General features: G+C 47.9%; 1 protein-coding gene across 1 annotated transcript; it reads right to left on the bottom strand.

The window, feature by feature from the left end:
• Window positions 1–2,551: 2,551 nt before the first annotated feature.
• On the bottom strand, window positions 2,552–14,804 carry Arl10 (ARF like GTPase 10). Its single transcript, XM_006976823.4, has 4 exons — window positions 14,514–14,804; window positions 13,828–14,026; window positions 10,547–10,722; window positions 2,552–4,800 (listed from the first exon to the last, which is right to left on the bottom strand). The coding sequence occupies exons 1-4, from the start codon at window positions 14,694–14,696 to the stop codon at window positions 4,627–4,629; spliced, it is 732 nt and encodes a 243-aa protein (XP_006976885.1). The 5' UTR covers window positions 14,697–14,804; the 3' UTR covers window positions 2,552–4,626.
• Window positions 14,805–15,371: the final 567 nt, after the last annotated feature.

The following is a 15,371-nucleotide window of genomic DNA, read 5'->3' as shown; positions in this document are numbered from 1 at the left end:
CTTGTGTAATGGTTTTGTGTTTACTGTGCCCAGCTAAGCTCTGTCCCAGGGAAAACTAACTTTAGTTTTCCTCCAGAAACTTGCCAGGAAGCCTGGGCTACCATGGAAGGGTAAGGAGCCAGGTCCTGTTTGCTCACTTTTGATGGCTATGGCTTATTTTTTTTTTTTTGGTTTTTTTCGAGACAGGGTTTCTCTTGTGTAGCTTTGCACCTTTCCTGGAACTCACTTGGTAGCCCAGGCTGGCCTCGAACTCACAGAGATCCGCCTGGCTCTGCCTCCCAAGTGCTGGGATTAAAGGCGTGCGCCACCACTGCCCGGCGATGGCTATGGCTTAAAGAAAACATCAGGGATCAAAGCTGCCTTCTGGGACTGGCAGACCACTAGGTTCCACTCCATTGTGTGGCTCTCCACAGTGTGGCCATCCTCTGGGCCCAGGCCTGCTACCTGCATTGGCCTGAGAAGGTGATGCCTGTTTCACAACAGGACCATGGGCAAGGTGGGTGTTTGAAGACCTAACTGCCCCCAACTATGAATCATGTAAAAACTTCAATTGCCAAGAATTCCTCTTGGGAGCACCTAGAGTTTGTCTTCAGCATTCTTAAAAAGCATGGCTTTATACATTGCCTATGGCATTTGGTAACATGCACTTCTTTTTATTTTTATTTTTTTTGTTTTTTGAGACAGGGTTTCTCTGTGTAGCTTTGTGTCTTTCCTGGAACTCGCTTTGGAGACCAGGCTGGCCTCGAACTCGTAGAGATCCGCCTGGCTCTGCCTCCCGAGTGCAGGGATTAAAGGCATGTGCCACCACCGCCCAGCAAGATGCACTTCTTATCATATACTCTCCCTGCCAGGGTTTTTACCATTTCCTCCCCCAGACAGGGTTTCTTTGTGTAGTCCTGGCTATCCTGGAACCTGCTTTGTAGACAAGGCTGGCCTCAAACTCAGAGATCCGCCTGTCTTTGCCTCCTGAATGCTGGGATTAAAGGCATGTGCCACCACCCGGCTAAGATGCATTTTTGTCTTTGTTATAGGGAAGGAAACAGGTCAGAAGTATCCAAAGTGAGGGTGGGATATGACATCAAGTCTGTTCTGAAGGCAGCAGTCCATCCTTCCCACAGTATCAAGCCCTAGAATCTTATCTGGTGCCTAGAACAGTCCTTAGGACCTAGAGTGTACAGAGCTCCTGTCATTTGGCTTTGCATCTTCTACCCTCTACAGAATTTAAATCTGTCATTGACTAGGTCTCCGTAACTCTGTGGTTTGGGTGCCTGCTTCCTGAAGCCACCTCTGCTATGTTCCTTGCTCCCAGGGCATGTTGGCTTCCTGTGTCATGGCTGGTGGTGCCTGTTTTTGCAGTAGCGGAAGATGAGACCACTGTGCAAGCATTCTTGTCGAGGTGCACACTCACTCATGATGCCTTTCATTTTGCCTGGTGTCCCTTGCCAAACTGAGCTTCTGGACAAGGACTCTGCTTGAGACTCTAGTGTCTGCCCCTGGCATGTGCTTAGGACATGCTTCCAGAATGTTCTCTGTGTGTGTTCTCCCTCCTTGCTCTGAGCATGGAAGGAGACGACTTTTTTTAGCTCTCGCTTATCTCAAAATATGTAGACCAGGCTGCCCTCCAACTCACAGGGATCCATATGCCTCCTCCTTCTGAGTGCTGGGATTAAGGGTGTGCTCCACTATGCCCAGCTGGCAGAAGGCTTCTGAGCTGGTTTCTATCCCTCTTGATCTGGCTCCAGCAGGTAGATCCCCTCCCAAGGGTTTGAATGCTTTGGATCAAGAAAGAAAAAAACAACAAAATAACAAAAGGTAGCTTTGGGTCACTGTCTGTCTGTCCCAAAGGTAGAAGGGTTAAGTGACTGGAACTTGCTGTCTGATAACTCCTTTCCCAGAACTGCCCAACAGGAGCTGTAAGCACTCAGCCCACTCCTCAGGATGGGGACTCACGGAATATACCCATTTTGGCATTGTGTACCTCAGAAAGCTGGTGACCCTCTACTTTATGCAGTTGTCCTTTGTGGCCCTGTGCATCTGGGTTCATGGAGTGGACAGAAAGACCCTTTTCACACAGAGGAACTCCACCCCTGGTCCCTTGTGTCATCTTCCAGGGACAGGAGTGGGGGAAAGTTGGAGATTCCCTCATCATAGCACCTAGAAAGGTCTTTGCCCTCTGAGGCTGGAAGGTCAAAGTGTCTTGAATCTGGTCTGAGATCTGGACCCATGGCAGGTGCTACAGACAGCCTGCAGGTGGCTTGTAATGTTGGCAATTCCTCCCAAACTAGTAAGTACAGAATGTCCAGAAAGTAGTTATGTGGTTTGCTGGTTTTTTCTAGTACTGGGGATTTGAACCTAGTACCTGCTAGGCAAGCACTCTACCAAACTCAGGTCACCATCAGGCTTTCACGTCAAGTTGCCACTTCATAGGCCTGTCTTTTTACTTTGAGTCAAGATCTCAGCTAATGTCCAGGCTGTCTCTGAAATCACTCTGTAAACCAGGCAGACCTCAACTGTGCCTTCTCCCAAGTAACTGGGACCACTAGGCCTGGCCTCGGGTAAACAGACACAGTGAAACTCTTTATTCTGAAATTCATCCCCTCCACCTGGGGAATATGACAACTGTACATGATGATACTCATTAGACAAAGGACTTTAAATCAGGAAAAAAGATCCCTCTCAACAAGTCTGATTCCAAGGTAAACTTTAAGCACTGGAAAGTAAGGTAGAATCCTTAGAACAATGATACAAGTTTCTCACCTTTCTAATGACAAGATGAAAAGTTGCCAACAAAATTTCAAATACTCTAAACTCAGAGTCATTCCTTGAATATTTAATACAAAAGCAGAAAACACTTCTAGCAAGACTGATTTGTCTTGTGGCAATTCCATTCTCGTGGGTGGGAGTCAATGGCACAGAGAGACTGATTTGTCTTGTGGCGATTCCATTCTCGTGGGTGGGAGTCAATGGCACAGAGAGACTGATTTGTCTTGTGGCGATTCCATTCTCATGGGAGGGAGTCAATGGCACAGAGAGACTGATTTGTCTTGTGGCGATTCCATTCTCATGGGCGGGAGTCCAAGGGCACAGTGGTCCCCTCTTCTGATGACTTTGCTCACTTCAACTTGGAAGCTTTCCACTTCCCAGGTTTTATGTTGGGCAATTGGCAAACAGCACACAGCCTATTCTCAAAATGCAAACCGAAAAGCTAGGCATGATGGCCCAATGCATCCTGTAACCCCAACAAATGGAAGGCTGAGGAAAGATGAATGCCATGAATTCAAGGCAGCATGGGCTAGAGCAACACCATGTCTCAAAAAGAAAACAGCACGGGATACAGCCTGGAAGGCAAGCAGTCCGCTGGTGTTCTCTCAACAGCCCTGGCAGAACGAAGGCCCCTTTGCCTGCACCAGTGTCAACACAGACCATCCGCGCCGGTAATCACCACAGTCATGGAATGTTCATTGCAGAGACACAGAACCTCATTCTCTGCTTTGCTGGCAAATAAAGGTCCCAGAAGGCTTGATGATGTGCCCAAGGCCACTCTGATGGCTCTACTAGTCCTGTTCTGTGTCCTAGGCCATATGTTAGAATCTAAGTACTAGGTTCCCTTCAAGTACTTGTCTCCAATTATGGTCTCAAGGCCAGGTTGGGGGATGGGAAGCTACAGTTCTGTCTCCATTGATACCCGTAGGTTTCCTCACTGTCCATCATGATTCCAGACAGTTCTCAAATTTTCTATGACAGTCTAGCATTTTGATTTCAGCACCTAGAAACAGAACCTTAAACTTTGGCCTATTCCTTTGATAAATAAATAAACAAACATAAATAAATAAATAAATGCCCCCTCCCCCAACTGCAGTCTTGTTCCAGTACTCAGGTTGCTTCCTTCTCTAGACTTATGTAAACATGAGCATTGGCACAGTGAGTACAAAAAGCAGCAGGTTGTCTCCAGACCTGGGGAAAAGCGTCCTTCACCTGTGTGGTGAACGGTACTTTGTGGTCAATAAAGGCTGGCAGGCCAGGCCTTGACAGTAGGGAGGTGGTCAGTATTCTTTAATAAAGTGTTCAGGGTGATCCTCATTTGGCATTGCCAGGGCTGGCATTTAGAAAAAAGCTAGGAAATTACCTCCCCTTAAAAATGATCGCCCTGGGGCCAGAAAGGCAGAAACACAAGGCCACAGACAAAGTAGGGGCTGGAGGATGAGGGCCTGGGAGCAAGGATTTACTGCTCCACCCAGAACCTTCCCATGTGGAAAACGTATGATGTCACCAGGAGTGAACAGTGACATGGGAGACCTGTGAAGCCCACACAGGTTTGTCAACTAGTGGGAGCTGCAGGGAGGGAGGGAACACTAAGCCGATGAGCATCACATTGTGTAGGAAGGCAAGGGGAGCTGGAGCTACACTATGGCCTTAGGTGAGGCAGTCACCATCTCTCCTCTGCCTTACACCTCCTGCCCATGTGTGCCTCATCAGGAAGGCTTCTGCATGGTTCTGGCCTTGCTCTTGAGGGGACAAAGGAGGTGTTGCTATGATGCTCCTGCCCAAGGCCAGGGCTGGCAATGAAGATGCAGGAGGAAGCAGAACTGTGGTCTCCATGGCTGGGCAGCGGGAGGTGGCTCCAGCTTAGGAGAGAAGCTGCAAGAGCAGTTTCCAGATGTGCACAGTGCCGGGTTCCCCGAAGCCAGATTCTGCAGGGGCGATGCTGGCTCCCAAGAGGAAAACCTCCCTCTGGTTGTAACTGGAAAGCAGGCCCAGCTCCTGCCGCAGCTCCCCCATACTCATGGCCCCGCTCAGGTCCTGCAATGAACACAAGTGCAACAGGGCTGTCAGACAATGCTTGCGGTGTGAGACCACCCTTGTCAGCCATGAAAGACATACATGTTCAGCTATTACGGGGGGGGGGGGGGGGGGGGGGAGCAAGACACTACATTCCAGGAGGAACCTCTAGATCCTATGGAAGAAACTCAGTGCCCTCCTTCATCCTGACTCTGTGGCACCCCCTTTTCATGGAACCATCCACCAGTGTGGTAAGAAGTAGAGCCCTTCCTACTTGTTAGGCACCATGAAATGAAGGGTGTCTGCCTATCAAGTCTCTGATTCGCACAGCCCAGTTAAGTGATAAGGAAGTTAGTTCAGTCATTTAGTTCCAGTAAAAGTGATAAATGGCAGAGTTAGGTTCCAAATTCATGTTGATGACCAAACTTTTGATCCTTTTGGAATCTCTCCATTTCTTTTCTTCCTTTTTTTTTTTTTAACTTTTCTTTCTTTCTTTTTTTCCTGAGACACTGTTTCTCTGTGTAGCCCTGACTGTCCTGGAACTAACTGTAGACCAGGCTGGCCTTGAACTCAGTGATCTGCCTGTCTTTACCTCTCAAGTGCTGAGACTAAAGGCATGTACCACCACTGTCCATTTTTTATACCGACTTCTTGGAGACGGCGATTATGCTGATATACAAAGACAATTTTTATATGATGATCACACCCTATCTTTATGCTGCATGGCAGCCTTGACTGCTTGGGACAGAATTGAAGAAAATTGAGTCATTTACAAAGTTATACAGGGTCCAAAAGAAACGCACTGATTTCTTATAAAGACTGACTTCAGCAGTAAATAGAATGATACTAATAATTGAATCTCTGGCTCTTTTTTTTTTTTTTTTTTTTTTTTTTTTTTTTTTGGAGACAGGGTTTCTCTGTGTAGTTTTGCTCTATAGACCAGGCTGGCCTCAAACTCACTGAGATCTGCCTGGCTCTGCCTCCTGAGTGATGGCATTAAAGGCATGCACCATTACTACCCAGCTGAATCTCTGGCTTTTTTTTTTTTGTCTGTTTGTTTGTTTTTCGAGACAGGGTTTTTCTGTGTAGCTTTGTGCCTTTCCTGGAACTCGCTTTGTAGACCAGACTGGCTTCGAACTCACAGAGATCTGCCTGCCTCTGAATCTCTGGCTCTTTAAAATGCCAATACACAATACAAAAGGATAATTAGGCCATTAAAGGCAAGTTCAACACCCTTGGAGGAGTGGATCTAAGATACAATAAATATTCAATCTCATGATCATGATGATGCTTGGATAGGAGAAATGATTTCCAGAATTTGAAGAAAAATAGTAATGTCAGATATTTCAATTGCAGCAAACAAGATTACCTAAAAAGGGACTGTTTCTAGGCCATCCCTAGAAACAGTGTTTTTGCTAGAAATAATCCCAATAAAATGACCCTCCCTTCTGGAGTACACAGAATGTGTTGTAAAGGCAGACATTGTACTAGCAAATGTAGACCAACAAGGAACAGTCAAGGTGATCCTTTGTCGTCGGGAAACTCCGAGAGGCCTCTTGCAGACCCCATGTCAAATTAGGTTCAGTCCTTTACTGTCACCGTGGCCAAGAAGAAACTCCTTCCCAGAGCAATTGAAGAACCTAATGCCCATTATAAAAAACCATACTGCTTAGGGTGATAGAACAGCTATAGCAGACAGAACAGAAAATTCAGGAGAACCATAAAGTGAATTTTTTGGCAAACTAATATAAATGAACAAAGACCAAAATTAAAAATACAAATAGGGGTTGGGGATTTAGCTCAATGGTAGAGCGCTTGCCTAGCAAGCTCAAGGCCCTGAGTTCAGTCCTCAGCTCTGAAAAAATAAAATAAAATAAAATAAATGACGTTCACATTGAAGGTCTTGTAGACACAGGTACAGATGTAATAATTGCACCAGAATCTTGGCATCAAAATTGGCCTCTTCAGGAAGTAAATGTTCAGCTTTTAGGGATTGGAACATTATCTCAAGTAAAACAGAGTGCAAGATGGCTCCAATGTATAGGGCCAGAAGGACAGAGAGGAAAATTAAAGTCATATATGGCTAATATAGCTATGAATTTATGGGGATGATTTATTACAACAATGGAATACCGAGATTAACATCCCTCCAATCTCAGAAACAAACCATAAACTAACATATGTTTCTGAGAAAAATATTAGAAGGTATTATAAAGAACAGTCACCGACCATTCAGACAGTACAAGAACAGGGCACAACAGCTGCTGATCTTTCAAAGACACCAACAGCCCTACCTTTAGGTTAACAGAAAAGCTATTCAGCAATGGCCTTTACCAACAGAGAAACTACAGGCCTTAGAACAGCTGGTACAAGAGCAGTTAAATGCTCAGCATATGGAAGAATCAACCAGCCCTTGGAATTCTCCTGTATTTGTTATTAAAAAGAAATCTGGTAAGTGGAGAATGGTAACAGAGCTGTTAACAAGGTAATTCAGCCAATGGGCTCTACAATCTGGAATTCCTTTGCTTTCTCTGTTACCTAAGTTATGGCCTCTTACAGTTATCGATTTAAAAGACTGTTTCTTTTCAATACCCTTAGAAGAAAAAGATGGAGAAAAGATTACCTTCATGGTGCCTACTTAAAATAATTCTCAGCCTGTTAAGAGATATCAATGGAAAGATCTCAAACAGAGAATGTTAAATAGCCCAACCCTGTGCCAATATTTTGTATGATGCTGTTGGAACACATAAACAATTTCCTCAAACTATAGTTTACCATTATATGGGGGGGGGGGGTTTCAAGACAGGGTTTCTCTGTGTAGCTTTGGAGGCTGTCCTGGAACTCGCTCTGTAGACCAGGCTGGCCTCAAACTCAGATATCCACCTGCCTCTGCTTCCTGAGTGCTGGGATTAAAGGCATGCACCACAACCACCCAGCTCCATGGATGACATTTTGCTAGCTGATTCAAATGTAGATACTTTAGAAAGAATGTTTGAAGAAGTAAAGAAAAATTTGCCATGTTGGGGATAACAAATTGCTCCCAAAAAGACACACAGAGGAGATTCTATTAATTATTTAGGATATAAAATAGGTCTACAAAAAATCAGACCCTAAAAGGTGCAAATTAGGAGAGATCGATTACGGACTCTTTCTGTTTTTATGAGACAGAGTTTCTCTGTGTAGTTTTGGTACCTGTCCTAGATCTCGCTTTGTAGACCAGGCTGGCCTCAAACTCACAGAGATCCGCCTGGCTCTGCCTCCTGAGTGCTGGGATTAAAGGCATGCACCACCGCCATTTAGCATATATGGTTTCTCTTAGATTAGTTATAACCTTCTTTTATTATTTTAGACAAAAAAGGGGAAATGTGTTGATGATATATTGTGTATCCTAATATAATTTGCCAGAAGATCAGAGAACAGAACAAGCCACTATATTAAACACAGAGGTCAGGCAGTTATGGTACACACCTTTAATCCTAGCACTTATCTCTGTGAGTTCAAAGCAACCCTGGACCACATGAGATTGACTCAGCCTAGGAGAGAAACAGAGTAGTGGCTGCCACACACCTTTAATCCCAGTACTTGGGAATCACATGCCTTTAATGCCAGCACTTGAGATCTCTTGCCTTTGCTTGGGAAACACACATGCCCTTAATCCCGGGAAGTGATGGCTGGACCGAGAAAAGTGTGAGGAGACAGGAACTAGAGGTTTTTCAGGGTGAGGAGCTGGTGAGGTAAAAGGTGGTGGCTGCGGCTTGTTCCTTTGTCTCTTCAATCTTTCAGCATTTACACCAGTATCTGGTACCAGGTTTTTTGTTAAAAGACCATTTAACAATTTCGTGTTATACCTATTATGTAAGATCATATGGTAGGGTAACTTCCAGACAATCTAGCTAGGGCGGAGGTGAGGGAAAAGGCTACTTAAAATACTGTAGTTGGCGATGATACCTTTGAGTTTCATCACTGGCTCAAGATTCTTTTTTTTTTTTTTTTTTTAAGAGAGCTTTGTTTTTTCCCTTTTCCCTTTTTTATTTTATTTTATTTTATTTTATTTATTTATTTATTTATTTATTTATTTATTTATTTATTTATGGTTTTTTGAGACAGGGTTTCTCTGTGTAGCTTTGCGCCTTTCCTGGATCTTGCTCTGTAGACCAGGCTGGCCTCAAACTCCCAGAGATCTGCCTGACTCTACCTCCCGAGTGCTGGGATTAAAGGTGTGCGCCACCACCGCCTGGCCGGCTCAAGAATCTTGGAGCAATCAGTACATAAGGTCCTCACTTGTTGCCTTCTGTGGTGGTTTGAATGAAAATGGCTCCCATAGACTCATATATTTGAATGCTTGGTCCAAGGTTAGTAAAACTGTTTGGGACAGATTAGGTGGTATGGCTTGTTAGGAGAAAGTGTGGTGGTAATCTTCAAGATTTCAAAAGCGAAACTGTAAGCAAAGCCACCAATATACCACTCTTAAGTCACCTTGATCACAGTGTCTCTTCACAGAAACAGAAAAGTAACTAAAGTACCTCCAGTGGGTTCAAAATGCTATAAAATATTTTTTAAAAGACAACAAAGTATTTCTAAGGCCCCAAAACACCATTAATAGTGGCACTAGGGCCAGGCACTTGGGAGACAGAGGCTGGTGCATCTCCCTAGGTTTGAGACCAGCCTGGTCTATATATCAAGCCCCATGACAGCCAGGGCTACATATCAAGACGATGTCTCAAAAATACAAAAACAAACAAAAAAGCTAGACCAGTACAGGCATAAATGGGAACTGTCCCAGGTACACCAGGACAAATGGTAGCCATATTTATATATAATTATCAAGTGTCCCACGATAGGCAGGGTAAATCTGAGCTCAAAGAGACAAGTCAGAAACGTTGGCACAAGCCCCAAGGAACAATGACTGTGGCAGTTGACTTGGAGTGTAGGATGGCACATAAAGTCTGTCTGTAATCCTGAAGGCTGCTGGACCCAAGACAGATATAGTATCAAGGACAAATCTTTTCTTACAGAGGAGCTGTGTGGGTTGGGAGTTGAGAACCCAGGGATTCATGCATACTAAACAAGCATCTTAACCACTGAGTTCTACTCCAGCTCAACAACACAAACTCTGAGGAAGATCTCTAGTAACTTCGGGCATTTAGAGACAGCAGAGCCTGTCATGGGGTGTATCCAGGTGTTCACATTGTGTCCCAACATTGTGCACTCCTATTACTTAATGTACCCCACTTCTTGTCACCTTTCAGCTTAGTGCAGGAGCAGGATCGTTCCAGCTCCACCACCCTGTGTGTCCTTGTGGAGATTACTCCTACCCCCCAGCTGTTGAGGCCCCACTTGTGAAGTGGAAACAGTCTTCTGTCTTGGATAAGGCCAATAAATGCCATTTGAGCCAGGTGTGGTGGTAGCACTCGGGTAGGGACAGATTTATGAATCCCAGGCCAGCCTGGGCTGCATAAAGCACCTATCTAAGTGTTGGAAACCCTGTCTTGAAAATCCAGAAAAACAAAGTATTCGAAACTACACCTGGTATATAGTAAGTTCTTAATAACTATTTTTGCATCTCTCCTGAGTTACAGAAGAGGGAGACAAGGAGAAACGACACAAGTGAGGCTGGGAAAGATGAGAGGTGGAAGGGGTGGGGACAGGGTTTCAGGCATTCTCTGGACATGGAGCTTAGGCTCCAGGCCTTCTATGCACCCCCTCACCAGGCCCAGGTATTTGTGAGAAGTCCAACTGGCTTCAGCCCATCTCCCATAATTCTCACCTGCTTGTTGGCCACTATGACAACAGGCAGATCAGGGTCCCTGTCCAGCAGTTTCTGTAGTTCCTGCCGAGCCCAGGGCAAGCGTGGCCGGTCAGACGAGTCCACCATGAACACCAGCACGTCCACCTCGTTCACAAACTCCTTCCAGTAGAAGCGCAGGTTCTGGCTGCCGCCGACTGAAGAGAGGCCAAGGGCCGGCTCAGAGCCCGAGCTCCCTGTGGCCTGCCTGTCTCTATCCACGGCCACCACACACCCCACCCCACCTCCAGCTCCTAAGGGTCCACTAGTCTGCCAGAGACAAAGAAAGCACTATAATCCAGAGCCAGCCAGCACTCTTAAGAGAGACCACGACCTTTGTGTGTTGGTCTCTTTACTGAGCCAAGAGGTTTCAGCAGACCCCAAAGGCACTGTCTGTGATAGTCCCTTCACAGGACCGGCACAGTGCTCTACAAGTGGCAGTCACTGGCTGTCTTGTCGTGGGCTGCCTGGCCTCTTACCAGTTCCTAGCTTCCTCGCTGTCAGTGATAACTATGATAAGAAGTCAGGGGTCGCGATGTCGAGAAGCCTTGCTAGTATACTGCCATTCTCAACTCAGTCCCCATTCACTCTTGTCCTCCTTTTCTCTTTCCCTGGATACACGGTCTGGAGTCACACTGAACAAGGTTACCCACATAGTGTCTGTGCCTGGGCTGCCTTTCTGCCCCTCTGCTCAGCTTCCCTTGGCTACTCTGCATCCCACTCTGGTTCTGCTTCTATTATTCTGTCCACACTAAATCCCCCGAAGCCTCAGCACAGTGCCTTGGCACACAGCAGGCACTCATCAAGTATTTACTGAGTGCTTACCAGGTGCCAAGCACTGACCTGGGTGCTGGGGATACAGGACGACGACGACGACGAGGCTGGGGTCCTGCTCTCGAGGAACTCCCTCCCTTACCAGAGTGGACCGGGACACTCTAGAAAGCAAGCAATCACAACATGGGAAAGTGGCTAGTGGCTGTTGGTGGTCTGGGAATGTCTCAAGGAGGCTGGATGTGAGCTGAGCAGAGGCTGAGGAAGAGCTAGCCATGGAAGAAGCAAAAGAAAGCATCTCAGGCAGAGCAAAGAACGAGTTCCATGTATGTGAGAAAGAGAAAGCAATGTGGCAAGGTACCTCCAGAGAAAGAGAAAGGACAGAAGTAGGAAGAGCTATGAGGAAGCAACTGCAGACCTGACGGGGGCAGGTGGAGGTGCTTGAGCCAGGCAGCAACAGAGGGAGTAGCAGAGACAGGCTGCCCAAGCACAGCTGCAGGACCAGCACAGCTGCAGGACCAGCACAGCTGCAGCACCGGCACAGCTGCAGGACCTGCACAGCTGCAGAACGGGCACAGCTGCAGAACGGGCACAGCTGCAGGACCTGCACAGCTGCAAAACCGGCACAGCTGCAGCACCGGCACAGCTGCAGGACCTGCACACCAGACTTCGTAGGTGAGTTAAGGAAAGGGTCGTTGGTATTGAGTTTGTCCCCTTACCCATTCTGCCCAAAGCGTGTGTTCTCAGCCGGACCCCAGGCCAGAATGCTGAGACCATGTGAAGGGACTGCTGTGGGGGAGAAAAGCTCTAGGACATAATTAGAAATGTGGGATTTTTTTACTGTTGTTGAGTTGAGACTGGATCTCACTATACAGACCAGGCGGGACTGAAATTTGTGGCAAGCTTCCTGCCATGGCCTCCCACGTGCTAGGATTAGAGGTGTGAACCACCATGCCTGACGGCAATCTGTTTGAATCCCAGATGAGGAACTCCACTGAGCCTGGAAGGTTAGCTGTCAGAATACAGGCACACGAAAAGACCTTCTCACATGGGTTCTGTCAGGTAGTGCCCTTACTGAACTCACGTCCTTGGCACAAGAAGAGACAGAGGAAATTCGGTATCAGGGAGATCCAAAGCCCTAAGTAAACATCAACGTTTGCTACAACCAGGGAGAAAGGTGTGGCCAGGGCTGGCCAGATGACAGTGCGGAAGACCAGAGGAAGAAGTCCACTCAGGCCAAGAGTATGGCTCCCAAAGCTCAATTCTGTCACCCAGCACTTCATGAACACATATGCTCCTCATGGTTTAGTCCTGTGGTTGGAAGTCCCCTCACTGCTTCCTCAAAGACTGAGGCTAGACCTAGGTTGCCAAGAACTGCTGCCTTCTCCATACTCACCCCCTTCCAAAATCCCAAGAAGTCTAGGACTGATGGGAGGCTCCTCAACCCTCTCTCTGATCACTCACTCAGGAAGCCCTCAGACACCTAGTGAAGGCTTTGGGCCAGAGTGGATGGCATCAACCTGTGACCAGCACAGTGGCTGTGACCAGGGCGCTCACAGCCTCATCAGGGACAGAGGGTGATGGGACAAACACTGTGGCAGAAGGGGACCCAGAGTCAGGACAGAGCCAGGGAAAGCTCCAGAGTATGTCTTCACAAACTGCACTTGAGAACTGGTCATGGTAATATGGACCTGTAACCCAGAAGGTGGAGAGGGGGTCCCCCAAGAGTTCAAGAACAGCCTCAACACTATGAGACCATATCTAACAAACAAAACTACAAAAACACTAAATAATGGAAGAAACTACAATTTAAAGAATGAGTAACTGTAGTTATCAAGCATTCCAACAACAACAAAACAAAAAACCTTAAATAATGGAAGAAAAGGAACCACAGTTTAAAGAATGAGTAACAGTAGTTATTAAGCATTCCAACAACAACAAAAATAAAACAAACAAACAAACGCTTAAATAATGGAGGAAAAGAAACCACAGTTTAAAGAATGAGTAACAGTAGTTTATCAAGCATTCCAAGCAGAGGGGACAGCGCATGCCAAGCAGAGGAGGTAAGAAACAAGTCCCTTCCTAAGGGCCTGGAGGAGGCCCTTCTGCATTAGAACACAGGAAAGTTGGGGACCTTTTGTGATTTACCCATTTCTACAAGTAGCCTCTAAGCAGATTAACTGAGCAGTCTTATGAGGTTGTCTGGGGTATTTTATCAGAAATGCCTGTCAAGTGCTTGGCATATGAACCCTTAGCTGTGAGTCTGTCAATGTAAGGCAGGTGTGGTGAAGGGTAGGAGGTCCATTTAGAGACACCGGAAAAGAAAGAATCCTAAATGCCAGAATGTTCTGTATCTTGTGCCCTGGAGAAGAACAGGAAGGACTTCATAAAGGGGAAATAAATGTCCTGCTTAGATATGCATTTTACAGACTCCTCCAAAGAGTCTAGGCCCGGCCAACAGTGATGATGAGGAGAAGGGGTCCCTTGCTCACTCTCTAACAGGTCCACCTTGAAATTCTTGGTGGGCAGCCTCACAGAGTTGAAGCCCCAGGTGGGGACGTGGCCTTCCAGGGGTGGCTTCCCAGACAGCATGCGCAGGAACGTGCTCTTCCCGGAGCCATCTAAGCCTAGCACCAGCACTTCCCGCTGCTCCAGTTCCTCCAATGTCGGCTCATCTTCCTCGCCCTCGGGCTGCGGGACAGAGATCAAGGCTGCAGTCTCCAACATCCCTCCCGACCCTTCCTTCCCTAGGCTCAACCAAGGCCCGGCGGTGCCCATGCCCGCCCTCCACGCATCCCACGGCAGGCAGGTATGGCCTGGAATAGCAGGGCAGGAGCTGCCTTTCGAGTTCTGAACTGAAAAAAAACAAAACCAACCTCACTTTTCTGTTTGACTCCTAGTGATCTCGGGCACATTCGTCCCATCGCAGATCCTTGGCTTCCTCGTTCTGTCACCCTATGCCATTCCCGAGACCTCAGGGTCAGTCGCACCAGGCCTGAGGGCTCTACCCGGCATCCCCCAGGGCGGCGCCACTGCGCAGGTGCCAGGCAGGCTCCGGCCGCGCCCTCCGAGCTCCCGAAACCCGACGCGTGTCGGGCACGGCCCAGGCCCTCGCCGTCGCGCTCCGCGCTCCCGGCATGCGCAGGCCGCCCAGCCTTCGGCCGCTCGCCACACTCACCTCCCACTCGTCCCACTGAGGGAGGCGGGCGGCTTCCGCGCCCCACCAGGCCTCGCCCTGGTCCCAGCGCCGCTCCCGACCGCGGCCGAAGTAAGCTTTCCAGAGGATAAAGAGCACCGAGCCCAGCACCGCCGCGGCGCCACCCACAGCCAGCATCAAGGGGCCCAGCGGCCGCGGCGCCATCTGGCCAGGGAACGTCTCGGGGGCCAGCGCAAAGCCGACCAGCCAGCCGCAGAAGATGGTGCTGTGGCCGCGCCCACCCGCCCGACCCCGCCAGACTACAAGCCCCACAATGCACCGCTCCCTGCCACGGCAGCGCAGCTTCTTGCAGCGGGGATGGGGGGTTCGCGTGGGGCGGGCCTTCCGGGTAGGGGGCATGGTCTGATCTTTGGGTTAGTAGGTTCAGCCCCGGGTGGATCTTCTGCTCCCTTTGCCCTGTATGGGAGGCACGAGGCTGTGTGGGTCTGTTGATCCCCCCACCCCAAGTACTTCAGAGAAAGAAACACTGAGACTTAGGTGTTAAGGACGCACCTTAGTACAGTGATCTAATTTTACGTTCAAACCCAAGCTGGTATCACTCGGAACCACAGAGAAAAATTGAAGCTCTTCATAGGGAATCATACGCCAGTAGGGTGGCAGAGGGAACTAGAACCGGAGTTCCCAATTCGAAGCAGCTTCTAACCCTCCTTTGGTTGCCTCCTAGAGGCCAAGGCTTCTTGCGGTGCTGTGCATGGTGAGGTATGTGGAATCAAAGTTTAGAGCAATCATCTTGTAAGTCACTTCCAGAGACAGCAAGATTTCCAGGTCCCGAATTAGAAAGAGAGAGTGGAAAAGATGATCCAAGCTACAGCGGTCCCT

Source organism: Peromyscus maniculatus, chromosome 5 (genome assembly GCF_049852395.1).
Source record: "Peromyscus maniculatus bairdii isolate BWxNUB_F1_BW_parent chromosome 5, HU_Pman_BW_mat_3.1, whole genome shotgun sequence".
NCBI lineage: Eukaryota > Metazoa > Chordata > Mammalia > Rodentia > Cricetidae > Peromyscus > Peromyscus maniculatus.
Note: the sequence above shows the minus strand (reverse complement) of the source record. Positions and strands in the feature narration are given on the sequence as shown.

Bases quoted from the DNA above. Each gene is read 5' to 3' on its own strand.
- Arl10 (XM_006976823.4), bottom strand. From the start codon at position 14,696: ATGGCGCCGCGGCCGCTGGGCCCCTTGATGCTGGCTGTGGGTGGCGCC. The intron at 14,027-14,513 runs GTGAGTGTGGCG...TCTGTCCCGCAG, and splicing joins CTCAGTGGGACGAGTGGGAG to CCCGAGGGCGAGGAAGATGA. The intron at 10,723-13,827 runs GTGAGCAAGGGA...GCCTCTCTTCAG, and splicing joins CAAGGTGGACCTGTTAGAGA to TCGGCGGCAGCCAGAACCTG.